At 50.0% G+C, this 27,853-nt stretch overlaps 1 protein-coding gene across 1 annotated transcript; it reads left to right on the forward strand.

Moving 5' to 3' along the window:
• The first annotated feature begins 2,799 nt into the window (after positions 1–2,799).
• On the forward strand, positions 2,800–3,961 carry LOC123103037 (glutathione S-transferase 4). The gene is made up of 3 exons (XM_044524556.1): positions 2,800–3,059; positions 3,156–3,204; positions 3,303–3,961. Exons 1-3 carry the CDS (start codon positions 2,907–2,909, stop codon positions 3,779–3,781), a joined length of 681 nt encoding a protein of 226 aa, XP_044380491.1. The 5' UTR covers positions 2,800–2,906; the 3' UTR covers positions 3,782–3,961.
• Positions 3,962–27,853: the final 23,892 nt, after the last annotated feature.

Raw genomic sequence — 27,853 nt, forward strand, 5'->3', positions numbered from 1 at the left:
TTGAGTTGATATATGTATTCTTTTTGTAATGCCTTGTTAAATAATGTAACAAGGATGGTTGCATGCATCGTGTGATGCAAAGCCCGGTGTAATCATTCTTTTCTAAAAAAATGTATCTTCATTTCATGTGTAGACGTATAAACCCACATATGAATGGCGGTTGCGTTTTATAACCATGCTCAAGGCATCACGCACGGTTGCGTTATTCTAAGGGCCCGCTTGGATTGCCGTTTCGCCGATATATTTATTTTACACATGTAACTGTTTTCATGCGTATCAAACTGGGCACGCATAAAATCCGGGTGGAAAAAAAACGAAGGTGGAAGGTGTGCTTATTTTTTTGGATGGAAGGCACCGACCTGTCCTGTTGTCAGGCTCAAGGCGAATTGGTCATCCTTGTTACAATCTAACCTCTTTCTTGTTCAGCGAATTCGACCAACACCTTAACTTATCTCATATTTTTTGTTGCATGTCCACGCTTATTCAGGCCGGATCACACGAGAGGCCTAGAGTATATCTCTCGGGATCACAGGAGCAAATCTCATCCTGTTTGATCATATTTCACGGCATGGGTATAGACAAACCCGGAACTTATCTTTGTAACTACCCAGTTATGGAGTAGCATTTGATCGGCACAAAGCAAGTCTGCAACCATCCCAAGTCCATGCACCACTTCAGATCTTAGGACACATAATGTATGTTGTAGTAGAAACTCACAGATAACTTATCGTCGCGTCTCGTAGTTGGTTCTGTCCGACTCAGACCTTCTGGACTCGGATCTGACTATGTCGAATCCTACAAGATCTTTTCGAGTCCATATTAACCGGCTAGCATTCAACGCTACATGGTTAGGGAGACCGGACCATCCACTGCATCATATGCTAGTCTAGTTGGTTGCACGTCCACACAGCCGTTTTGACTAGAGACCATTTAGCAAAGTCATCATGGAATGCATAGTATCACAAAAAAAGTCGCGTACTTGTTGATACACATCATTGATAATGACCAAAGACTATATTGATTCATAAACACATAAAAAATATCATCATACATGATTGCTTCTAAGGCATATCTCCAACACCGACGGCGTGGTCTGAACATCATGCTGCGCTGGTCGGAGCACATCATAGCAACCCCTTGGCGTGGTCGTGTCTCAGACGAACCGCTGGTTGTAGCTCCGCCATGGATGGTTGCAACTCGTCGTAGCAAGGTCGTAGCATCACCATGGTGCTCTTGTGGCTCGGGGAGTACCGCCGTTTGCAGCTCTGCATCGCCAACATGTTCCGTGCCTTTTCCAACATCACCATATGTTGGTTCTAGCACCCCTTCACGTTGGTTTCTGCACATCCGATCGTTGTCTCTCGTCTCCCAACGTAGAATCGCCTCCGCCACGCGGTAGGGTGGTCACCCTGGCTCGCGGTAACCCCACCATAGCAGTGATCATTTGCGAGGAGGGGATTGGAGTGGATTTGGGCCCTATGATATTTTTTTCTAAAAGGAAGGGCCCTATGATATGTGGAAGGTAGGAGAGCCATGGCGGAGCTGTGGATTTGATGTGTGGCTCGCCTGAGGAGCAAAGTTTTTTGTGCGCCAGCGAGCCGAACCTAAGAGAGACGTGTTGAGAGATGTGAGGTTGGGCATGAAGGGCGGCGGGGAAGAGACGCGTGTGCAACAGAAAAAGGATAAGGCAAGAGGTATGTGGTGGTCGGTGCATGGGCCCCATAGAGCGACATGGCGAGCATGCGAGCGACCAGCACATGCGCCAGATCGGCCGCCTGATTTATAACATTACACGTAATGTAATGTCCATATCAGGATGAACAAATTCCTTTTTTTTTGTTTGATGATAGGATGAACAAATTCATTTAGAAGGCAATGCAGTCTATCTTTTTTTTTAATGCAGTCTATCTAACTCTGCCAACATCTTGGAGAGCTTCACTGTATACGAAGTCACAATTCCTTGGGTAGGAAGGAAGCTCGAATTATTGAACAAGTCAATCAAGAACAAAAGGAAAATATCACTAGGTACTAGGTAGAAGACCATAACCACACCAAATCTTCCCGGCGACCAGATCACGAGAAGAGTATACTAGTCTATTACTCCGGCCATACCATAATATAAAAACGTCTTTTATACTAGTGTAGTGTATAAAAAAGGGACACGTTGTTTTGGTGTTTGGGTTCAGAGAGCCCGTGTTAGATACAAGATGCTCAAATGCTTAATGGTCGTGCAAAATTTTATGAAGTTTGGGCATCCGAGGAGCTCATGGCAAAAAAATAAAATTCTGGCAGGTCGGGAACATTTTAAAACAGTGATGTGCATGTCCTAATTTATCTTTTTTTTATCATGCACTTCTCAAATGTCCAAACTTCATCAAATTTTGCACGAACATCACACACATGCACATCTTACTTGCAAAAAAAATTATTTATTTTTTTCCTATTATTAATCATTTTACTGTTTATTGAGAAAATGGATATTCGATGAAGAACATTGTTATATTATGGGACGGAGGAAGTACCATTTGGAGTGAGAAAGCAAATCCCATAAAGGACCACTATTTGGATATATTATCGTATGAATTTAATTATGGACAAAGTCACAATTCCTTGGGCAGGGAGGAAGCTCGATTCATCAACCAATTCAAGGACAAAAGGAAATTATCACTCGGTTGACCATAACCACACCAAATCTTCCCAAGACCAGATCACGAAAATTGTATAGTACCGTCTACACTATTTGGTTATATTATCTTCCTCTCAATCACTCCCATCACATGTACTATAAGTTATGCTGGTCAAGGTCTGCTTAAGCACGCACTAATTAAAAAACAGAGCTGCTTAATTACAGCTCTGTGTGTGAGAGAAAGAGGGAAGCTGCGTGGGTGAGTGAGAGGGAGAGAGAGATGGGCGGTGCCGTGAAGGTGTACGGGGTGGCGGCGTCTCCGTTCGTCGCGACGGTGCTGCTGTGCCTGGAGGAGGTCGGCGCCGACTACGAGCTCCTCCCCCTCGACATGGCTGCGCGGGAGCAGAGGACCGAGCCCTACCTCTCTCGGAACGTATGTAGAAAGAGAGACAGTTTATAATTTGATTTGAGTATGTTTCTATCTCGCTCCATTTTCGTATGCAAGTTTTCATACGATTCAATCTCGCAGCCTTTCGGCAAGATCCCGGCGTTGGAGGACGGGGAGCTGACTATATTCGGTATGAAATTCACATACTCGCTCACGAACCAATTCATAGCAGCATACAAACTGTAATTAGATTTTCAATTGATCCACACACTGGTGATATTACCTCAGAATCGCGCGCGATTTCTCGGTACGTGCTCCGCAAGTACGGAGGCACCGGCGCCACCGATCTCCTACGGGCATCCAGCCTCGAGGAATCGGCCATGGTGGACGTGTGGATGGAGGTGGAGGCCCACCAGTACCAGCCGGCCATAGCCAACATCGTCCGGCAGTGCGTCATCCTGCCGTTCATCGGCGGCGCGCGAGACCAGGCCGTCGTCGACGAGTACGTCGGGAAGCTGGAGAAGGTCCTCGACGTGTACGAGGCGCGGCTGTCCAGCTCGCCGTACCTCGCCGGGGACTTCTTCAGCCTCGCCGACCTCGTCCACTTCGGCTTCGCCTACTGCCTCGTGGCCGGCACCGAGTACGCGACGCTGCTGGAATCGCGCGCGAGCGTCATGGCGTGGTGGGGGCGGATCATGACCAGGCCGGCGGTGAGGAAGGTGGCGCCGCTAATCCACCTCGGACTGAAGCTATCTTCGCCAGCATAAGTTGAATACCGTGAATTCAGTTTATATATGTATTTCAATTGGGTTTTATTATTTTTCATGTCTAGGGACACGTTGAGAAATAAATGTTTGTTCATATATATAAGTAGTACTTCCTACGGAAAAAACATAAAAACATTTAGATCACTATTTTAATAATATAAAGGCTTTTATATTTCTTTATGGAGAGAGTGCTACATATAAATAAGACTAGCAAAAAAAGTGAGGTGCACTAAACTCATCATCGAGTCTGACAGTATAATGGCGTTGGAGGCTATCTCTCATCCCAATGCTTATATTCGAACTGATGTTTCAATCATTACAAGCCATGGAGTTGCTAGTATCAGTCTTGTCCACTAGCAGAGAAGCAAATATTGCCGAAAAAGAATTTCCTCCACGTTTTATATTATAAATCAAACATCACCACATATCTTAGCGAGCTGAATAAACACACACCATCATGACACACATCGAACACATCCAAGTCTAGATACAAAGGTGCCGAGCACCATCACATCACTCGGACACAACCAAGCAAACATAATATGAGCTACGACGAACCACTTGGAGCCACCGAGGGGGTGAGATGGACATGACGAAGCAAGGACTCCAAGACGGTGCCTCCCAGAAGGGCACGACCACGGATAGCCGCCACCGTCCGATCCGCAGATCAAGTTTTCACCCGGAGCAACGCAGGGGGTGGGAGCACCACGACGGAACCTTCAAGAAGGATACGACGTCCACGGACGCCGCCACCGACGGCCAGAAACTGGGCAAGTGATGAACCCCGGTGCTTGCACCCCGCCGACACACCCTTGCTCCGCCAACCACCCACAGCCACGTCCCCCCGCAAAACCATGGCTGCCCGCCCGCACCTGGGACGCAGGTTCAGCCCACGAACGCCACGCCTCCCGTCGCCAGGGCCGCCGCCCAACATCTATACACCCCCAAAACCATCCAAAGAGATCAACTTTGCGCCAAAAGAACACCACTGACCGACGAATCGCAACATACATCCTGCCTTGAACATCACCAGAGCTGCGACGGCCAACACGCGGCCGGGGAAAGGGGCGGACGCATCCGGACCGGCACACCCCTGTGCCAGTGACGGGGGCCCAAGCACGTCGGCGCCGCCCATCCCTCCAGCCAGCCTCCCCATCGGACACACCCCTGTGCCACCCCACCTCGGCGGCCGACACAGCACGACGCAAGGCCACCGACGCAGACCCGACCACCGACAAGGGGGACCCCAAGCATAGCCGCTGAACGCCAAGAATACTCACCGGGAAGCCCATCTGCCCTGTCGTCGTCGTCCAGCCAGCGGGACGACTGGATCCCGACCAGCACGCCCACCAGCCACCGCCGCTGCGCCTCCACCACCACCAGCCGAGGCCACGGTAGGGGCGGACGCCCGCAGCCCACGCTATCCACGGCCCTCGCCGGCAGGGCCCAGATCTGGCCAAACGCCGCCGTCGGAGCCCTCCGCGCACCACCTCCGCTGCAGCCCCTTTACGCCGCCGCCCACAACCCGCGGCGCCGCCGCCAGCTGCCGCCGCCACGCCGCCGCGCCCCGAGCGGATATAAGAGCTGACTGCCTGGCAAAACACTATTTTTGCATTAATAAGTTTGAATCTTGGAAATCAAATATCCTTGACTTTATTCTCCATCGGTATGTAAATGACCTTGCTATTATTTGATTAACAAAATTGTTATGATCAAAACTATATATAATTAAGACTAGCAAAAGAGTTCATGCGTTATAACGGAAAAAGAGTGTCCCTAATCCAATAACCATGATTCAAGACCCCAATAGATCAACTTTCATTATTTCAACATGACATGCCATTTGTGTTGCCGCTTATCCTTCTTTCCACCTTCGTCGACGGTGGCCTCAATGCTCACACAGTCATAATGTGTTTGAATGTAATCAATCCTAAGACATCTCTCTCGGCATAAGATGAGAAATCTGCTTTGTTTTTCACCCCGCGAGGTTTTGCTGAGGCATGCATGTGTGGCCATAGATGATTTCTTTCGTTCTAATCTCAGTAGGTCCACGTATTTTATATTAACATGACATCCCATCCTTTCCACCCTCGCGACGATGACCTTAGTGCTAACACAGTCACAACGTGTTTGAATATGGGCAATCCTAAGGTCTCTCTCTCTCTCTCTCTCTCTCTCTCTCTCTCTCTCTCTCTCTCTCTCTCTCTCTCTCTCTCGGCATAAGATGAGAAATCTATTTCCGTTTCCATCTTGTGAGGTTTTTGCCGAGGCATGGATGTGTGGCTATAGATGATTTCTTTCATCTCCAATCTGATTTTGTTGAGGTGTTCATTTTCAATCCAAATCGACGTCGATGCGAAACAAAGAGGATCGTACGCTATTTGATTATGGTTGTAGCCAAAACAGTATTTAAAAAATTATTAACGCATAAAATAACAGCATATTAAGATTTTTCACATTTTTCTAATCAAAATCCAAGCATATCGGATGGCGAAAGAGGAAATGCAGACCCATGTGGCCGCTATTGGGTCGAGCGTGTCCTTCCTGTTTTTGAGAAGATTTTATTCGTTTTTTCCCTTTTAATCTCTATTGGTTTTGCTTTTTTTTTAAAAAAAAATCCTGTTTGTTTTCATGTCTGTTTAGGAAACCCTAGCCGCCTTTTCTATCGCGAGAGTTGCAAGGAGAAAACTCTTTTTCTTAGATAATGACACACAGTCCGTCGATTAATATTACTTCCTTCATATCACAACTAAAGTGGGGCTTTACACGGGCCTTCAGTCAAAATCTTAGATCAAATATCATTTAATTGTTTACATTTTCAATTTGAAAATCATGTGTATAGATTTGCCTCAAACAATATTATTTTTGAGAAGTGGAAAATATTTAATATTATCTATTATACTTTTATTTGTGAAGGGATGGAGTAGAATATTGTACTATTCTTAGTTTTTACACGAATATATTCAATAAAAGGTGATCGATGTTATTGTAATCTCAAAAAATGGCATGTATTTGTGATAGAAAACAAAGGAGTGGTATATGACAGTATGATATGCCTTCACAAGCAAAGCGAAGCAATACCAATACAGTCCAGTACGCGCAGAGTGCCCGTCCCGCCTTCCCCGCCACTCCTCCTTTCTCTACGCCGATGTCCTGCCTCCTCCTCCTCCTCCTCCTCCGTCGCCGCTGCTCCTCCTCCTGCACTTCCACCTCGCCGCCCTCACGCTCCTGGTCTCCGCACTCCGCCTTTGCCACTGCCGCTGAGCGCGTCCGCGCCGGGACACTCAGCCCGGAAGACGCACACCACCTGTTCGACCAATTGCTGCGGCAGTCCACTCCGGTCGCCGAGCATGCCCTGAAAGGCTTCCTCATCGGCCTTGCCCGTGCGCGGGACACCGACGCCTGCAGAGACGGCCCCTCCCTTGCCCTCACGCTCTTCAACCGTGTATGCCGAGAAGAAGCCGGCCGGCGGGTGGGGTCGCCCACAGTCCACACCTACGCCGTCCTGACGAACTGATGCTGCCGCGTGCGTCGTCCTGACCTAGGGCTTGCCTACTTCAGCCGCCTCCTAAGCACCGGCCTCAAAACAAATGAGGTTGTCGCCAACACGGTCCTCAAGTGCCTTTGCTGTGCAAAACGGACAGAGGAAGCTGTGGACGTGCTGCTTCATAGGACGTCTGTCCTCGATCGGCTGTGTGCCTAATTCCTTCTCATACAATATAGAGTAGTTCTAAAGAGCTTATGTGACGACAGCAGGAGCCAGCAAGCGCTCGGCCTGCTCCAGGTGATGGCAAAAGGAGATGATTGCTCCCCCTGTGTGCTGTCATATAGCACGGTCATCCATGGCTTCTTTAACGAAGGGGAAGTAGGCAAAGGCATGCAATCTATTCCATGAAATGACCCGGCAAGGGGTTGTGCCTAATGTGGTGACATATAACTCGATTATTGATGCAATGTGCAAGGCAGGAGCAATTGACAAGACAGAGCTGGTCCTTCGGCAAATGGTTGATAATGATGTCCGACCGGATAAAGTGATATATAATAGTATGATCCATGGATATTCAACTTTGGGCCGGTGGAAAGAGGCAGGTAAAATGTTCAGAGAAATGACAGGCCGGGGTCTTATACCAGATATTTTCACTTGGAACTCCTTCATGGGCTCCCTTTGCAAGCATGGAAGAAGCAAAGAAGCTGCAGAAATTTTCTTTTCCATGGCTGCAAAGGGCCACAAACCTAATATTGTCTCCTACATTACCCTTCTTCGTGTGTATGCCAATGAAGGAAGCTTTGCTGATATGATGAGTCAATTTAATTCAATGGAAGGCGACGGTATTGTACCCAACTGCCAAGTTTCACCATATTAATTGATGCATATGCTAAACAAGGAATGATTGATGAAGCTATGCTCATACTTACTAACATGCGGGGACAAGGACTGAATCCGTATGTATTCACCTATTCAACTCTAATATCTGCACTTTGCAGAATGGGTAGGCTGGCTGATGCTATGGATAAGTTCAGTCAGATATTGGAATGGGAGTACAACCGAACACAGTTGTTTATCACTCCCTAGTTCAGGGCTTATGTACACATGGTGATTTGGCGAAAGCGAAGGAGTTAGTTTCTGAAATGATGAACAAAGGTATTGCTCGTCCAAACATTGCATTCTTCAGTTCAATAATGGGCAGTCTATGCAATGAAGGAAGGGTTATGGAAGCACACCATATCTTTGACTTGGTTACAGACATAGGTGAGAAACCTGATATCATTATGTTTACTATGCTGATTGATGGATATTGCTTAGTCGGCAAAATGGACAAAGCATGCGGAGTACTTGATGCCATGGTATCAGCTGGCATTGAGCCTAATGTCGTTACATATAATCTATGTTTTTAAAGCGTCCCTAAGGCGACGCCTAGGCGTCGAAGCGCTCCCCCTCCGCTTTGGAAAATCGACCGCTTTGGGCGCCTAGGCGTCCAAAGCGCCCGCCTAGGCGTCGCCTAGGCGCCAAAGCGCCCCCCCTCCCTAAGGCGGTAAGGCGTCGCCTTAAAAACATAGCATATAGTACACTTGTCAGTTGATATTGTAAAAGATGGGTTGATTCTGTTCAGAGACATGTTGCATAAGAAAGTTAAACCTACAACTGTTACATATGACACCATACTGGACGGGTTATTTCGTGCTGGAAGAACTGCTGCTGCAAAGAAAATGTTCCGTGAGATGATCGAAAGTGGAATAATTGTGAGCATTTCTACATATAATATAATTCTTGGAGGACTTTGTAGAAATAATTGCGCGAATGAAGCGATCGTCCTATTCCAGAAATTATGTGCAATGAATGTGAAGTTCAATATCACAACACTCAATACCATGATCAATGCATTGTACAAGGTTCAAAGAAAGGAAGAAGCTAACGATTTGTTTGCTGCATTACCAGCCAGAGTATCATGCAATCTCAACTTTTCTTCAGGAATAATTGCCAAATTCGGTCCTACTTAACTACTGCAAGATTTCTATGTGCCTGGCCATATCTTTATGACCAGAATATGCAGAGGGAAACCATGGGCATCTTACGGAACACATTGTAGGAATAAGATATTCAAAATACAAGGTAGCGGCTTTCATGAAATTCCCTATTTACTCCCATCCCAAGCTCAAATTTGATTTCCATCATTCATTCATTGAATTTGACAACTTGACTGACTATTTCCGGAGCCCAGGCTGCATTCACGCACCATTGAGCGCATTTTATAAGACAATCAAACAAGTATTAGTATAGTGCGTTTTTCTGAGAGTATCATCTGTTTGTCTGAGAGTAAGGCTGGTGTTCTTCTCATCTCTTTCGCCTGCTTCTTTGTTTCATTTGAGTTTTATTGTCCTTGGCCCCATCCCTTCTATGCTGATAAATCTGGTGGCTTAATCCAGCGTATCTATTTGCTAGCATATATCCGCGTGTGACAACCCTGCGGAGACAATCCGTTGCAGTTGTCATCCTTCTTTTTAACTTCCTTTGCCAATAATAACTAGTAAAAAGAATTGTGGAAACAATAACTTGCATTGTTTGTTTATTGCAGCATTGATCAGGCAAGAGTGCCATCCTCATCAGTAAGCTCACTCTGGTCAGCTGGGCACGCCTTGGATTGTGTGCATCGGGCTCAAGGATTCAGCGAGAGGATGGGGTCTGCCAGGGGGAAGCAGACGTTTTGAGCATAATTCCTCATATGCTCAGCTCATTTTGACCGGTGGCCTGCCCTGACCACCGACTGACACTCGGCGAAGCTCTGGAGAAGAACAAATGGATGAGGTTCGAGCCTCACCTCTGTCAGTTTGATGGAACGCTATGTACCGACGACAAGAGCTCGATTCGGTCGGTGAAGGCTGGTCCTCAAACAAAGATGTTAGCGTGGTTGGCTGTCAGAGGGAAGTGCTTGACCAAAGATAATTTGGCGATATCTAACACAACCCCCTGTGCAGCCTCCGTGGCCGGGATCAGCCAACTCGACCTGATATTCAAGCCCCGTTGATATATCTATATATTTCTTTTTAGCTGGCCGCTTATACCGGTGTCTAGCACTGACTTATCTTTTTTTAACACAATATTAGCTGGCTGTTTATACTGGTGTCCAGCGCCAGGTTTTCCCCTTGTTTTGCCTTCTGAACCCTTGTCACTGCTCTCTCTTGATGAATGAAATACGGCACTACCCTGTTGTTTCGTCAAAATACATCCTTTCAGCTGTGCTTAAGGTGTTCCAATCAGAGATCCAGATCCTATTACGTAAATCCTTAATCGGAGTTACAAACTGCTGTAATCTATAGGCATTGATCAAAGTTCAAAGGGATTTCTATTACAGACCATTTCGCAGATGCGCCAACGTCTTCACCCCTCTAATACTCTTCCTTGTTTGAAATATAATTGGGTTTAAATTAGAGATAAGAAGATAGAGATAGAATTAGTTTAAACCACATAACTTGTTTTGTACTCCAAGTCCCTATCCCTTTTGTATTTCTATATATGCCTTACACAAAGGTTAGATCAATACAACGAATATTCTAGGCATCCTATAATTTCTACATGGTATTAGAACGGTTTGTCCAACGATGCCGATCCTACCTTCCTCCACTTCCGCAGCGCGGCGCCCCCGGGGAGATTAATCTCCTCTTCCCGGGGGCGCGGCACCCGATTCAAACAAAGATTGGATCGGTTCCTAGTTTAGATATTAGATCGATTTTTTAGATTAGCTCAAATTTCATATATTCCAATTTTCGAAATTCCTTAGTCCACCCTGTAGATCGATCCTATATTAGGCACAAATAAACTCCACGATCAGATCCAATTCCGGTGAAAAGCAGTGCATAATCGACATCAGTCATCAAATCGACGTACATCGGTGGTGCACCGCTACGGCAACGCGCGGGGCACGAGGGACATCGCCAGATCGTCAACGTCGACGTGGGGGATTCCGGCCCGCAACATCAACCAGCGGCATGTGCGCACGGGTTCTACATCGACAATCTACCCAGCCACGCGCCGTAGTCACCGCGAGACCCACGATCGCCTCAAGCCATCCAGCGGGTGTATGATCTGCACCCGTGCAGCCAGCCAGATTGGCACGTATGGCCATATATGCAGCAGCCGTGCATGCACCGGACGGAACCAAGGAGATCCATCGCACGTTCATACGTGCATGTGGCGTGACATCTGCGTGCATGGTTTGGACACGTGTGTCCATACGTCTCCCCAGGTCTGCCGAGGTGCGACTTGGATCACGGGAGGGCAGACTCCCGAACTCCATCGACTCTGGCCGACCAGCGCCTCATACGACGATCAAGTATACCGAGCCGAGCTACACCACCTCTTGCATCGCCTGTACCTGCGCCGACATGCCATCTACATCGGCCCAAACGACTACATCGACCGATCTGCACTGCGTCGAGACGAACTATACCGGGCCGAACCACGACATCAAGCTGACAGATCACAACAGACTACGAGTCAAGATCATCGTCGAGCAAATACACGAGAAGCGACATCAGCGCCAACCACATGTCAGGCCGGTGTGGAAAGCGTGCAATTCTTCATCGACTTCTTCGGTACAACACGGCGTCGACACCTCGTCGTCACAAGGGACGCCTTCAAGCGACGCATCATCGTCGACATGTCGCTGCACCGCCGACACTTCATCACCAAGGTCTTCATCAACATGGTCTTTACCAACATCATCGTTGACACACCGCCGCCGCCTCGTCCATAAGATGGACAACTAGCGTCTTCTGACAGATTTTTCTGCAAGACGCGACCTCGACGACGGCAATGACCGCGTCACGACGATGACATCGACCGCGTCATTCACGACGGCACGACTGCATCGACACGACGTCACTACAGTGACGACCCTACACGGACACATGGTTCTGGCAAAACCTATGTGTGCTCGATGGGTTTCCTCCGGTCTTGGCAAAACTGGTGGACTCATCGCCGACGACACCCTCTGACATTCGCAAGGTGCATTGTCCACGTCTGCAGCTCCGTCATATCGCAATTTTTTTGCGCCTCCGGCTTTGTGCGAGGTTCTATATTTTCTACATTCCTCTCCAGCCACAATATCCTCTTCGGTTCTGTTAGAGTTGTGTCGAATATTATTGTACAAGTTAGGTTATAGTTGGACTTGGAGCTGTACTGTGTGTAGTCAGGGTAGGAGTTGTGTCCTAATAGGACACTTGTATTCTAGGCCTCTCACATATATCGGAGGTAGACACACGATGTAACATATGCCAATATAATAGCACGGGCACGCGGGGGAGCCGGCGGCGTGTGCCGGCGCCCGGGTGGCCAGGGTGCGGTATTATGACGGTGTCATGGGGAGGAGCGCCCGTAGTCATGCCCCGGGGATGTAGCCATATCGGTGAACCTCGTTGACAAATCTCGGTGTCGTGCCTCGTGTGATTGCTTGATTCTCGGTAGATCGATGGAGTGCCTCGGATTTATTGTAACAAGTGGTATTATAAGCAAGGTTCGAGAAGGCTGTAGATCGTTGATCTAGAGGAAAAGCTCGGCTTGGATCAAGGTTGTTCGTTGGTAACATGTCGCCTGTGGAGCGCCATGCGCGGACGAGAAATCAATCCGGAAGCGAGCGGCTACAAGAAGCTATTCGAAGCGGGAGGCAGATCGATTCAGTTCGAGGCCGGTCGGGCGGCTGGTGCGTGCAGTCAGCAGACGAGATCGAATCCGATCGGAAAGCAACTTGGCGGCAGCAAGGCAATCGGAGAAGCACGTAGATGCGTCAGCGTGGAACTCGTAGGATTTCGATCGGACTGGAGGCTCGGGCGGCGTGTACATGGGAACGGCGTCTCGTGAGCAATGGATTGATCGTGGCAACGACGGAACGTACATCAGACGAGTTCTCGGCGAGATAGTATTGAGAGAGCAGCAGCGTGCAGATGACTAGGGCAGGCGGCTCGATCCGAGGCGCAAGGCCCAGCAGTGCTAAGCAGGCCCAAGGCTGTGGTCTGCCACGTTCCAGGAGCTGGTCTCCAGCGCGACGTCCACGTTGGCATAGCAGCTGGGCGCTGGCAGCAGCCGAGGCGCGCGGGCAAAGGCCCATGTCAGGGTGGAACGCACCTGGAGCCTAGAGAGCTAGCGATCGAGGCGCAAGCTAGGTGAGCTACTGTGCGTGGAATATGCATGCGTGGGCGTGGCTGATGCTGGAAGTGCAAAGGCATGCGAGATTTGTTAAAAGGAAAAAAAGGCGTCACGTATCTGTGCAAGAAGCTTTCCATCGGGAGCAAGGTAAAATGCAGGGCTGGAGAAGTTTTAGGGCTGCACGTGAGCAAAATGTGCACACGGGAAGGCTACTAGAGAATCCTCTGCTTGGCTCTCATTGCTTGGTAGACGCTACGTATATGTACTGGATGGCAGCAGTGCTACAGATTAATAAAGACGCGGTCGCTAGTCCATGGAAGATTGACGTGCTAGTCGATGAAGATGGACGTGTGCGGCGAGGCTAGCGACGTGCGTATAAGGCTCGGAGAAGTCTGGAGTGCGTCGTGGCAGGATCATGCATACACAAGGCGTCAATCAATACACGGAGTTGTGCAGGCGGACGAGACGCCGGGTGGAGCATGGTTGCAGTTGGATAATTTCGGCTGGGTCGGACTGGACAGTCTGATGGATCGACGGGGATGTCGGTCAAAGCAGAAGACGGCGGTGATTTCAACGACGACGACACAGGAGCATGATGCTGATGGTGGCCGACTTTTGGTGCGTGAAAACACGCGGTGCAGGCTTGAGGGCTTGTGCGGTTTCGACAGACTATGACGCGGGGTTGATTCAAGATGGTGCACACATGAGAGAGCTTGAAGTCGACGGAGCGCGGGGTAGCATAGCGCAGCTACATGGAGTCATGTTGAAGGTGGAGCTGGAGTCTGATGGATGACCATACTCTGTGCTGATGGAGGGGCTACGCTGTAAGAATTCGGAGAGTCGAAGCCTATTTCAGCAGGATAGCGAGAGACACGTGGATCAGACTGGGTACCAGTGGTTTGATGGAGACGTGATACTTGGCATCGGTTGGTGATGATCGGTGGTTCTCTGCAGTGGCGGTTGAGGCAGTGTGGGCTAACTACCCGGAAGACTCGACCAGGACAGCAGAGGCTCGACGCGGTGATAGCGACGAGGCGTGCGGTAAGCACGGGACACAGCGACAGGCCAAGGCACTGGTGGTCAGACATGTGGTCAAACAAATTGTGCGGGGTGGTGCTGAAGCAGTGTTGACGAGTACCAAATTCGAGTTGGTGACTGGGTCTATCGATGCCGGTTGATGGACAGGAATTGACCATGGAGAATCTGAGAAAGTGGCGCAGGGTCTGAAATTCTCAAAAGCTGAGAGAGTACATGGCTGCATATTCTGTGGTGTTCAGTGCACATGGCAAAGTGCGGATGACAAATACAGAAGGAGGCGGAGTGCTATAGCTATGGGACATGTCACAGACTATCCGGGGAAAAGGATGAGACAACTGTGAATTTGACTCAGGTTGACACTGGGCGACGGTGAAATTCCTTCAAGTTTCAGACAGACAGTCAAGAAAGAGCGGTGACGTTGAGTTCAGGTAACTCCTATATGTGGCGTCTAATATGTGAGTTGTTCACTTTCATGTAGACAGTGGTCGGTATGTGATGGTGTTGAACGGATTCTCCGAAAGTTGGGAGCACAAAGTAGAGTATTGAGGAACTTAATTTTGCTCGAATATTGACTGTGAAGAAGACGAGAAGGAATTACAGTTGCAGGTGGAGTCACATGGAGTCTGGGAGTAGCAGCGGTGCTTATGGCATATCTCAAGTCCAATGTACATGGAGGTTCAATGCACGGACGAATTCAAGGTGGTGGAGAATATTCGTCAAGGTGGAGTTTGTTAGAGTTGTGTCGAATATTATTGTACAAGTTAGGTTATAGTTGGACTTGGAGCCGTACAGTGTGTAGTCAGGGTAGGAGTTGTGTCCTAATAGGACACTTGTATCCTAGGTCTCTCATATATATCGGAAGTAGACACACGATGTAACCTATGCCAACATAATAGCACGGCCACGCGGGGGAGCCGGCGGCGTGTGCCGGCGCCCGGGTGGCCAGGGTGCGGTATTGTGACGGTGTCATGGGGAGGAGCGCCCGTAGTCATGCCCCAGGGATGTAGCCGTATCGGTGAACCTCGTTAACAAATCTCGGTGTCGTGCCTCGTGTGATTGCTTGGTCCTCGGTAGATCGATGGAGTGCCTCGGATTTATTCTAACAGGTTCTCCACCTTGTGGTTCTCTCAGTTTTTTTGTTTGACCCATGTAACCATCGTAGATAATAAGAAATTCGCTTGCTCGACATATACAAATTTTCACAGAGTATGAGTGTTAGAGCTGTGTCGAATATTGTGTACAAGGTAGGTTGCAATTGAACTTGTAGTTGTATTGTGTTTAGATAGGATATGGAGTCGTGTCTTAATAGGAAACTTATATCCTAGGCCTCTCATATATAGTGGGGCTAGACACACGATGTAATCTATGCCAACATAATAGCACATGTACGCAAGGGGGAGCCGGTGGCGTGTGCCGGCGCCCGGGTGTCTGTCGTGGTTCTAAGTCTGACAGTAATGTAGGGGGGTAGGTATGGAGAGGCAAAATCTTAGCTATGGAGTAGTTGTAAGCACACGAGGTTTACGAGTTCAGGCCCTTCTCGGAGGAAGTAATAGCCCTACGTCTCGGAGCCCGGAGGCGGTCGACTGGATTATGTGTGTATGAATTACAGGGGTATGAAACCTTTACACCGAGGAGGGAGGTGGCTTATATAGAGTTCGCCGGACCCCTCCGGCCCTCAGTTGTGCAGGGTTTTAAATACATTAAGGTCGGGCGTTACTGGTAACGCCCCTAATAAAGTGCTATGATGACCATAAAAGCTACTTAATAACCGACCGTTAGCGTGCGGAGTGCCTTTAGGTCTCCTGGCCGTCGAGTGGTTGGGTCATGGTCGAGTGATTGCTTCTTGGTCGAGTGTCTTCGAGTCTGTCGAGTGGAACACCTCCAAGTCGATTGAAAGGTGATTTCTTTTAGAGATGTCCTTGGGTAGGGTAGTTGGGATAGGTCCATGACCCTATCCTAGGTACATAGCTTCATCATTAGCCCCCGAATGGATCGAGGTTTGAGTGGGGAATGAGTTGAGAATTTCTCCGACTCATTTTTCATGCCATGAGCATATCTTGTTTCGGATCAATGAACCTGAGTGATGACAGCAACTTCCTTTTCAGTCGCCTTGATCCATTCTTAGTTTTTTGTCGAGTGAGTTTCTTTACTTGAAAGGCTCCGAGTGACGGCATGGAGGAGATCTTCCGTCTGACAAATTGTTCTGCTGCCCACAAATTTCACGGGATTCGGATTTTGGGAAGCGCGCGGGACAGGGGAGGCCGCAGTAATTGGATGGGATAGGGCAGAGCCGCCTCGATCTCCGCGCCACCTTTTTCGCCAGGTATCGCGCGCGCGATTGTTACGGGATTTGACAGGACCGTCCGGGCCTACCAGTCAGCCACTCGGAAGCGACATCATATAAGGCGCCGGACAGGGGTTTCTTGAACAGTGTGTTCCTATTCCCTCTTCTCCTCTTCAAGCTTCTTCGTCGCGCTCGCTCTCGCCCCAGCGCCGCCGCTCCGTACGCGTCTCGTCGGTGACGATGGGGAAGGAGAATACGACGACTCTGGAGCGGGCGAAGAAGGCGACGACAAAAGCGAAGGGGAAGGCGACCAGTCGGGGTGGATCTTCCTCGCGAGCTGGCCTGCCGAAGGGCTGGATCCAGGGCAACTGGATTCGCTTGGCGATCCGCCAAGAAGACCTCGACGACCTAGCCGAAGGAGGGCTGATCCCCCATGGATCGGCGCGGCTTCCGGGGAAGGAGTCTGAGCCGCAACCTCGGGAGGGTGAGCGCGTTCTCCTTGCCACCCACATCGATCGTGGATTTTCCTTGCCTCCTCACCCTTTCTTTCGGGGGTTTCTGAATTTCTTTGGGGCACAACTCCACCACTTCTCGCTGCTTTCGTGTCTTTGTGCGAGAATTTCTTGGGTTGTCGGCCTCACTGGGGTCTTTTCAAGCACATTTTCACCTGTCGTTCTCAGACGGTGAAAAAGGCCAATCCGAGTGACGAGAGAACACAAGTGATTTCAGATGTGTGGGGGTCTTGGTGTTCAGATGAAAGGGAAAAGTTCCTTTCCAGCCATGATTCTTCCCGACTCGGTTCGCGGATGGCAGTCGACCTTGTTTTACTGCAAAGACCAGTCGGCGCTAGGCCAGTCGACTGGCCTCCCTCCTTTTACCATGGACCGAGTGAGGAAACCCTCCTCTTTGAAGGTGCTCCCGGAGGAGAAGGCGCAGGTTAGGGTGCTGGTCGAACGAGTGGTCCAGCTTATCCGTGATGGGGTCACCGGTATGGATCTCTTGGAGGTTTTCCTTCAGCGGCGCATCCAGCCTCTTCAAGCCCGAGACCATCCGATGTGGATGTATTCGGGTCTTGACGACTCCACTCGGATTCACCCGAAGGAGGTCGATGACGACACACTGGAGAAGTGGCTGTCGGGCATGAACGGAAACAAGGACAACCCCAGGGGAGCCAGGAGAGTTCCTCCATTCGACCAGTCCCATGTACCAGAGAAGGTCCGATTCTGAGCTTTTGATTGTAATCTGAATTCACTCGCGCAGCTGCCTATACTGCGTCGACTGACTTTGTTCTCCCTGCTTTCTTTCAGGCCCTTATCGAAATGTATTCAATGCCCAACGGAGAGCAAGAGCAGGACCCGGAAGGAGAGGCGAGCGGCGGCGACAGTGGCGAATGGGATTCTGACGGTGAAGGGGACGAAGAAAGCGACAACCCAAGTGACGAAGAAGAAGTTGAGTCGCCTCCTCGCAGGGAGGGGCGGTCCAAGCTTGACCAAGAACGACCGAGCGCCCGTGAAAAGGCGATTGCTCAGGCTGGTCAGTCTTCAAAGCGTCCTCGGACCTCTTCGCCAACTCCAACTAAAAAAGCGTCAAAGCATCCCAAAGTTGCAGAGCCGAAGGTTCGGAAGGCGTTGCCGAAGATTAAGATTGACATCCCCGTCGCTTCTGCGTGAGTGTCTCCCTTTGTATTCACTCGACGCCCAGTGCTGTTATTTTTTTAACCGGACGAACTTTGGAACTGGTAGCGCTGCTACTTTCGGGACCTCAGCTTACAAGGATGATGATGAGGTAATGGAGGATGCGGTCACTTCCAATCTGGGTATGATTTCTGCCATTCTGTCTTTATTTGGTCGACTCAACTGCAATGTGTACCATTGGGTGATGTGATTTTGGCGATTGAACTTTGAACAGCTCCTAACATTATTGACCTCCCCGATGATGATGATGAAGAGCCCGAGAGGCCTTTGACGAGGAAAAATAGGCAAGCTCCTGCAAGCAAGGTGCCACAGTCGACGCCGAGGGCGGAACCAGTCGTTCAGGACGCTGGTGATGCCAATCGGGGTTCTGTTACCTTCGCCGTGCCATTGTCGAGTGCCTTGCCTTCTTCGTCGACTGCTCAGGCCCCTGTCGACCCACCTTCAGTTTTTGCGACCCATCATGTCCCAGAGGACGAAGTGAATGCTGCCAAGGAAGCCATACGCCAGGCGGGCATTATGATGGAGAAGATGAAGACGGTGCGGGACGCCAGTCAGGCCGCCTACGACGCCAGCTCGGCTCTCCAAAGCAACGTTCAGGTTAGTTGGTCGCCGCTTGTTCTGTTAGGATATGCTATCTGAAGACTCTCTTTCCGAAAATCTTTGCATCTGTACACCCACTGGGTGCGTCGATTGAATTTTTGAACTAGTGGGGGCACGCTGAGTGCACCCACTGGGTGTAGTCCCCGAGACTACGGTGGACTGCTGGCAGTCGACTGTAGTCTTTGTATTTTGATTCTTTCGCTCGATGTGGTCTGGCTGCGTCGAGTGTAAACCGAACTGGTAGTTTGTCTCTTCTGCTCGGTCTGGGCGAGTGGGATCAGAACCGGTGGGGGCACGCCAAGTGCACCCACTGGGTGTAGTCCCCGAGACCGCGGTCGACTGCTGGCAGTCGACTGTGGTCTGAGTTCTATGGTCTGAGTTCTTCTTTCTCTCCTTTTTTTACTCCCTGCACTCGACTCCGGCGGGCCGGTCGAGTGGGATCATAACCGGTGGGGGCACGCAAAGTGCACCCACTGGGTGTAGTCCCCGAGACTATGGTGGACTGCGGGCAGTCGACCGTAGTCTTAGTATTTATTGTCTTTGTCATTTTTCGCTGTAAAATAACTTCTCCTCCCTGATTGCAGAAATCTTGTGATCTTGGAGCTCGCTTTGCTGACTTGGAGAAACAGCAGATCCAACTGAACCTTGACTTGGAATTGGCCAAGACAGAGCTGCAAAAGGCCAAGGACGACGCCAATGGTAAGACGAGCTTGTCGACTGGTTTGTCTTAGGCTTGAGTACCCTTCTGCTCTTTCTGAATCAAGCACCATTTCTTTGCAGAAAAACTGAGAGAAGCTCTGGCGAAGAAGGATCAGGATTTGGCTGCTGCTCAAAAGGAAGCTGACGACAGAACCGCTCTGGCTGAACAGAAACTGGCTTCGGTCGGCCAGTTGGAAGAAGAGAACACCAAGATGAAATCTGCTCTGAACGAAGCCAACAAGGAGTGCACGCGCTTGAAGAAGGACAATCTCAACCTGTACGAGAAGATGGAAGGCATCGCTCGCAGGAGGGACGATCTGGAGAGCTATCTGAGGAGCCTTGCCAAGAAGTTGTTCATCAAGCTTGAAGGTACACATTTTGTTCCGACTGATGTTTTTTGTCGACTCAGCGTACGAAAATTGACTTATCCTTGGATCGTGAATGCAGAGTTTTGCCAGAACTTCGAGGAGGAGACTGGGCGGATTGAGCCAGGTTTGGACCCAATCAATTCTCCCGTGAAAGATGAAACTGCCATGAATCTGCTCCGACTGGAATCCCGCATCGACGGTGTTGTGGACTACTTGGCTCGACTGAAGGTCGCCATGTCACGGATCGACACGGCACTTTGGCCAGAGGCCACGCTCCCGAATGATCTTGAGTCCCTGATGACTCGACTTAACGAGATCCCTGATCGAGTGCAGGAGTGGAAGAAATCTTCTGCCCGGTGTGGTGCTGATGTGGCTCTGTCTTTGGTTCGTGTCCACTGCAAGGAGGTGCGACAAGATAAGCTGGCAGCAATCAAGGTCGCCAACACCCAGAAGCATGACTTCCGAACTTTTATGGAGACTTTCATCGCTGCAGCCACTCAGATCGCTGACGGTGTCGACCTAGACGAGTTCGTCGAGCCTGCCAGTCCTCCTCTTGCGGAGTGAACAAACTTTTATGCCCCACCTTAAATTTGCCTCAGAATGCCGAGTGGTTTTTGTAACCGTTAAACTCTTTCGGACTGAATGCCCGAGCACTTCGATCTGTGGTCCGGAACCTTTAGGATTTATCTGAACTTGGTTTACCGTTGAATATCTTCATGAATCCTCCATCGAGTGGAACTCGTTCTTCACTCGAGACAACTTTTGTATTTTTGGCACAGCTCCGAAGGAGAAGGTAGCAGTCGACCTGCACCACGTCGTCCTTGCGGGTCGGCGATGGAGCACACATTGTATTTGTGGCGAAGTTTCCAAGGAGAAGGTGGCAGTAGACCTGCACCTTGTCGTCCTTGCGGAGTGGGATGGAACACACATTGTATTTGTGGCGAAGCTCCCAAGCAGAAGGTGGCAGTCGACCTGCACCTCGTCGTCCTTGTGGATTGAGATGGAGCGTACGTTGTATTTGTGGCGAAGCTCCCAAGGAGAAGGTGGTGGTCGACCTGCACCTCGTCGTCATTGTGGATTGAGATGGAACGCATGTTGTATTTGTGGCGAAGCTCCCAAGGAGAAGGCGGTAGTCGACCCGCACCTCGTCGTCCTTGTTGATTGAGATGTGTTTCGTACTTAGGCGAGTACTAGACTGCAGCTAAGCCCCCGAGTGGGAGGCTGGCTCACCACTCGGTAGGATTTTCAAATACTTAGGCGAGTACTGGACTGCAGCTAAGCCCCCGAGTGTGAGGCTCGCTCACCACTCGATAGGATTTTCGAATACTTAGGCGAGTACTGGACTGCAGCTAAGCCCCCGAGTGGGAGGGTCGCTCACCACTCGGTAGGATTTTCAAATACTTAGGCGAGTACTGGACTGCAGCTAAGCCCCCGAGTGGGAGGGTCGCTCACCACTCGGTAGGATTTTCAATACTTAGGCGAGTACTGGACTGCAGCTAAGCCCCCGAGTGGGAGGGTCGCTCACCACTCGGTAGGATTTTCAAATACTTAGGCGAGTACTGGACTGCAGCTAAGCCCCCGAGTGGGAGGCTGGCTCACCACTCGGTAGGATTTTCAAATACTTAGGCGAGTACTGGACTGCAGCTAAGCCCCCGAGTGGGAGGGTCGCTCACCACTCGGTAGGATTTTCAAATACTTAGGCGAGTACTGGACTGCAGCTAAGCCCCCGAGTGGGAGGGTCGCTCACCACTCGGTAGGATTTTCAAATACTTAGGCGAGTACTGGACTGCAGCTAAGCCCCCGAGTGGGAGGGCTGGCTCACCACTCGGTAGGATTTTCAAATACTTAGGCGAGTACTGGACTGCAGCTAAGCCCCCGAGTGGGAGGGTCGCTCACCACTCGGTAGGATTTTCAAATACTTAGGCGAGTACTGGACTGCAGCTAAGCCCCCGAGTGGGAGGGCGCTCACCACTCGGTAGGATTTTCAAATACTTAGGCGAGTACTGGACTGCAGCTAAGCCCCCGAGTGGGAGGGTCGCTCACCACTCGGTAGGATTTTTCAAATACTTAGGCGAGTACTGGACTGCAGCTAAGCCCCCGAGTGGGAGGCTGGCTCACCACTCGGTAGGATTTTCAAATACTTAGGCGAAACGGGTTCGCAGCTAAGCCCCCGAGTGGAAGGCTGGCTCACCACTCGGTAGGAAATTATTTTTACAAACTTAGGCGAAACGGATTCGCAGCTAAGCCACCCGCTGGGGGATTTCTCACGCAAACAAAAACAATAACAATCACTGGGAAAATTATAACGCTCTTGTCTTTGATAAATAAACTACAAAAGTTTTTCTTATTACATCTCATCCGAGTGAGAATTCAAGTATAAAAGGGGCGGAGCAGCTCCGCATTCCAGGCTCGTGGCTCATCAATCTGGCGATCGACATTATAAAGGTGGTACGCTCCATTGTGGAGGACTCTGGTGACTATGAAGGGGCCTTCCCAAGTAGGAGCGAGTTTGTGTGGTTTCTGTTGATCCACTCGGAGGACCAAGTCTCCTTCTTGGAAGGCTCGACTCTTCACATTTCTGGCATGGAATCGACGCAAGTCTTGCTGATAGATGGTCGATCGGATCATGGCCATTTCTCTTTCTTCTTCCAGGAGGTCGACTGCGTCCTGCCGGGCTTGTTCTGCTTCATCTTCAGAGTAGAGCTCGACTCGGGGTGCGTTGTGAAGCAGGTCACTCGGCAAAACTGCTTCGGCTCCGTAGACCAGAAAGAATGGGGTTCTTCCGGTCGATCGGTTCGGGGTTGTCCTCAATCCCCAAAGAACTGATGGAAGCTCGTCGACCCATGCACCTGCTGCGTGCTTGAGATCGTGCATCAATCGAGGTTTCAGTCCTTTGAGAATTAAGCCGTTTGCTCTTTCCGCTTGTCCATTCGACTGGGGGTGAGCGACCGAAGCGTAGTCGACTCGTGTGCCCTGAGAGGCGCAAAAGGCCCTGAATTTGTCGGAATCGAAGTTTGACCCATTGTCAGTGATGATGCTGTGCGGAACTCCATATCTGAATATCAACTCTCTGATGAAACTGATAGCAGTGCAAGCATCAAGATTCTTGATAGGCTTAGCTTCAATCCATTTGGTGAACTTGTCGACTGCTACTAGCACATGAGTGAAGCCGCTCCTGCCCGTTCTCAGTGGTCCAACCATGTCCAGCCCCCAAACAACGAAGGGCCAGACGAGTGGAATGGTTTTCAGGGCTGACGCGGGCTTGTGCGACACATTGGAGTAAAACTGACATCCTTCACACTTGTCGACTATCTCTTTCGCCATTTCATTCGCTCTTGGCCAGTAGAATCCCGCTCGGTATGCTTTAGCCACAATGGTCCGAGAGGACGCATGATGACCACAGGTCCCCGAGTGGATATCATCAAGGATCATCTGACCTTCTTCTGGTGTTATACACTTCTGACTGACTCCAGTCGCGCTTTCTCTATACAACTGTCCCTTTATGACTGTAAAGGCCTTGGATCGACGGACGATCTGTCGAGCCTCTTCTTCGTCCTCTGGGAGTTCTTTCCTTAGGATGTACGCGATGTACGGTATTGTCCAGTCGGGAGTGATGACCAAGACTTCCATGATCAGGTCGACCACAGCTGGAACTTCAACTTCAGTCGGATCCGTGGCACTTTTTGGCTGCGGGGCCTCTTCAGTGAAGGGATCCTCCTGAACTGATGGTGTGTGGATGTGTTCCAAAAACACATTGCTGGGAATGGCTTCTCTTTTGGAACCTATTTTTGCCAAATCATCAGCTGCTTGATTTTTCAGTCGGGGTATGTGATGAAGTTCTAACCCCTCGAATTTCTTCTCCAGCTTTCTCACTGCATTGCAATAACCAGTCATGGCTGGACTTCTGACGTCCCACTCCTTCATCACCTGATTAACCACCAAATCTGAGTCGCCATAGACCATGAGGCGACGGACGCCGAGTGAAATGGCCATGCGCAACCCATATAAAAGTGCTTCATATTCTGCCTCGTTATTGGAGGAATCAAAGTGGATTTGAAGAACATATCTGAGCTTATCTCCTCGGGGGGAGACCAATACCACCCCGGCACCGGAACCATTCAGCATTCAGGAACCGTCGAAGAACATGGTCCAATGCTCCGAGTGAACCTGAGTCGGCAGTTGCTGTTCAATCCACTCGGCGACGAAATCTGCTATTGCCTGGGACTTGATAGCTTTCTTTGCCTCAAACTTGATATCTAGAGGAAGGAGTTCAATCGCCCATTTTGCCACTCGACCAGTTGCATCTCTGTTATGCAGGATCTCTGACAATGGAGCGTCGCTGACGACTGTAATGGAATGATCAGAGAAGTAGTGAGCAACCTTCTTTGTGGTCATATAAATCCCATATACAAGCTTCTGATAATGAAGATATCTTTGCTTCGACGGGGTCAAAACTTCAGAAATATAATATACTGGGCGCTGAACTTTGAAGGCTTTTCCTTCTTCTTCCCGCTCGACCGTAAGTACCGTACTGACGACTTGTCCCGTGGCTGCGATGTAAAGCAGCAAAGGCTCTTTGCTGATTGGGGCAGCAAGCACCGGCTGGGTGGAGAGCAGAGCTTTGAGCTCTGCAAATGCTGCATCAGCTTCAGGAGTCCACTCGAACTTGTCGGACTTCTTCATCAATCGGTAAAGAGGCAATGCCTTTTCACCAAGACAAGAGATGAATCGACTTAAAGCGGCCAAGCAACCAGTAAGCTTCTGGACGTCGTGCACTCGCACAGGACTTTTCATTCGGAGTATAGTACCGACTTTTTCTGGATTGGCGTCGATTCCCCGTTCGGAAACGAGAAAACCGAGTAGCTTTCCGCCAGGAACTCCGAATGTGCACTTTGATGGATTAAGCTTGATATCATACCTCCTGAGGTTGGCAAAGGTTTCAGCAAGGTCAGTCAGCAGGTCGGAACCCTTCCGTGACTTGACCACAATATCATCCATGTATGCTTCCACATTCCGACTGATTTGAGTGAGCAAACACTTCTGAATCATCCTCATGAATGTGGCTCCGGCATTCTTGAGGCCGAACGGCATGGTAACATAACAGAAGCACCCGAATGGAGTGATGAAAGCTGTTTTGATCTCGTCAGGTCCATACAGACGGATCTGATGGTACCCGGAATAGGCGTCTAAAAAAGACAGTCGCTCACATCCCGCAGTCGAGTCGACTATCTGGTCGATGCGGGGGAGAGGAAAATGATCTTTCGGGCAGGCCCGATTGATATGTTTAAAGTCAATGCACATGCGAAGTGACTTGTCCTTCTTCGGGACCATGACAACGTTGGCGAGCCACTCGGAGTGGTAGATCTCTCGGATGAACTCTGCTGCTAAGAGCCGAGCCACCTCCTCACCAATAGCCTTTCTCTTCTGGACGGCGGACCGTCGGAGATGTTCTTTGACAGGTTTTACTTTTGAGTCGACTCGTAGGCGGTGCTCAGCCAGCCCCCTGGGAACACCCGGCATGTCAGAAGGCTTCCATGCGAAAATGTCCCAGTTCTCACGGAGGAACTGGATGAGCGCTTCTTCCTATTTGGAGTCGAGTGTTGTTGAGATATGAGTCGGAGCAGCACTGGGATCGGTCGGGTGAATGTGAGCCGGCTTCGTTTCGCCAGACGACTGAAAAGCTGATTCTGTAGCGGGCTTCTTGGCTCGCAACAAATCACTCGGGTCTGCAGTCTTCTGGTATTCCTGCAGCTCCACCACTGCCATCTGAGCATCAGCGATCTTTGAACCTTTCTGAAAACACTCTTCTGCTTTCTTCCGATTGCCCGTAACAGTGATCACACCTTTGGGACCAGGCATCTTCAATTTGAGATACACATAACATGGTCGAGCCATGAAGCGTGCATAAGCCGGCCTGCCCAAAATAGCGTGATAAGCACTCTGGAAATCTACAACTTCGAACGTCAACTTTTCTTTGCGGTAATTCTTGGAATCACCGAAAACCACATCAAGAGCAATCTGGCCGAGTGACTCAGCCTTCTTCCCAGGAATGACTCCATGGAAACTCATGTTGCTGGTACTGAGTCTGGACATCGGAATGCCCATCCCTTTCAACGTCTCAGCATACAGTATGTTCAAACCACTGCCACCATCCATCAAGACTTTGGTCAGTCGAGTGCCTTCAACAACTGGGTCGACCACCAAAGCTTGCCTCCCAGGGGTGGCAATGTGCGTTGGGTGATCGGACTGGTCGAATGTGATGGCAGTCTGAGACCACTTCAGATAACTGGGTGTTGCCGGAGCAACCATATTCACCTCACGGTTGATAACTTTCAGTCGACTTTTGCTTTCAACATCAGCAAAAATCATCAGGGTGGAATTGACCTGGGGGTATCCATCATCACTGTCTTCCTTGTCCTCAACTTTGTCCGACTCCTTTTCCTTATCTTTGGGCTGCTTGCCCTGGAACTGCTGGATCAAGAGCCGACACTGTCGAGTGGTATGTTTCGGGTAAATGAACTTACCCTCTTCATCTTTCTTGGTGTGGATGTGACATGGCAAATCCAACACATCATTTCCGTCTTGGTCTTTAACTTTCTTGGGGTTCCAAGGTCCTTTGGGTTTCCCCTTAAACTTTCCTTGAGTTACAGCCAAGGCTTCCCCAGGAGCAGCTGGCTCGGCTTTCCGCTTCTGTTTCCGATTGGAATTTCCTCCGGTTTCTTGAGCGACTGACTTGAGCTTGCCACTCCTGAGTCGATCCTCATCTTCACCATTAGCGTACTTGGTGGCAATCTCCATCATCCGATTCAGAGACATATCTCCGGTTCGACCGAATTTCAGATTCAGTTCTCTGTACTTGACGCCTTCTTTGAAGGCACAGACTGCTTGGTGGTCAGGCACATTCTCTACCGTGTGATGTAACGTGATCCATCTCTGGATGTAATCCCTCAAAGTTTCATTCGGCTTCTGCACGCAAGACCGCAGTTCCGTCAGCCCTGCCGGTCGCTTGCATGTTCCTTCAAATGTGGTGACAAACACTCGGGCGAGATCTTCCCAAGTGTAAATGCTGCTGGGTGCTAACTGATTCAGCCACGCTCTGGCCGAGCCCTCCAACATGAGAGGCAGGTGCTTCATGGCCACTTCATCATTGCCACCGCCAATCTGGACGGCCACTCGGTAGTCTTCAAGCCAAGTATCGGGCTTGGACTCACCAGTGAACTTACTGACTCCAGTCGCCTACCTGAAGTTGGGAGGAATCACAGCGGTCCTGATGGCTCTACTAAAGCACTCTGGCCCCGGAACATGTACTCTGCTGCTGGTAGGTGCATCTCTGTCGTGATCTTCTCGGTGAGCTCTGTTCCTGTCGACCAAACCTTGAACGAGAATGGATCTCGCATCAAAGCCTGGTTCCCTGGGGTCGACTGGAATCCTTCGCCCAACACTATGAGGGCGCCTGTCATCCTGCTGTCGAGGCACATACGACCCGCTCCTCGGGGGAGGGGTGGGCACTCGACGTCGATCATCACGATCGAATCGGTGATCGGGGGCGATCTTTGGCTATGAGCCGACTGGACTGTGTCTGCAGCAACGGATCTGCTATGAATCCTGTTCCGCGACTGAGAAACAGCAGAATTCTGGTCTCCTACTGCCCGGAGTAATGCTCTGATCTGCAGCATGCCTCTGCCAGCCTCCGACTGGGAAGGCTGAATCGACTCTGCTATACGGGCTGCAGCTGCTAAATTCTGAATC

Source organism: Triticum aestivum, chromosome 1A, assembly GCF_018294505.1.
Source record: "Triticum aestivum cultivar Chinese Spring chromosome 1A, IWGSC CS RefSeq v2.1, whole genome shotgun sequence".
Lineage (NCBI taxonomy): Eukaryota > Viridiplantae > Streptophyta > Magnoliopsida > Poales > Poaceae > Triticum > Triticum aestivum.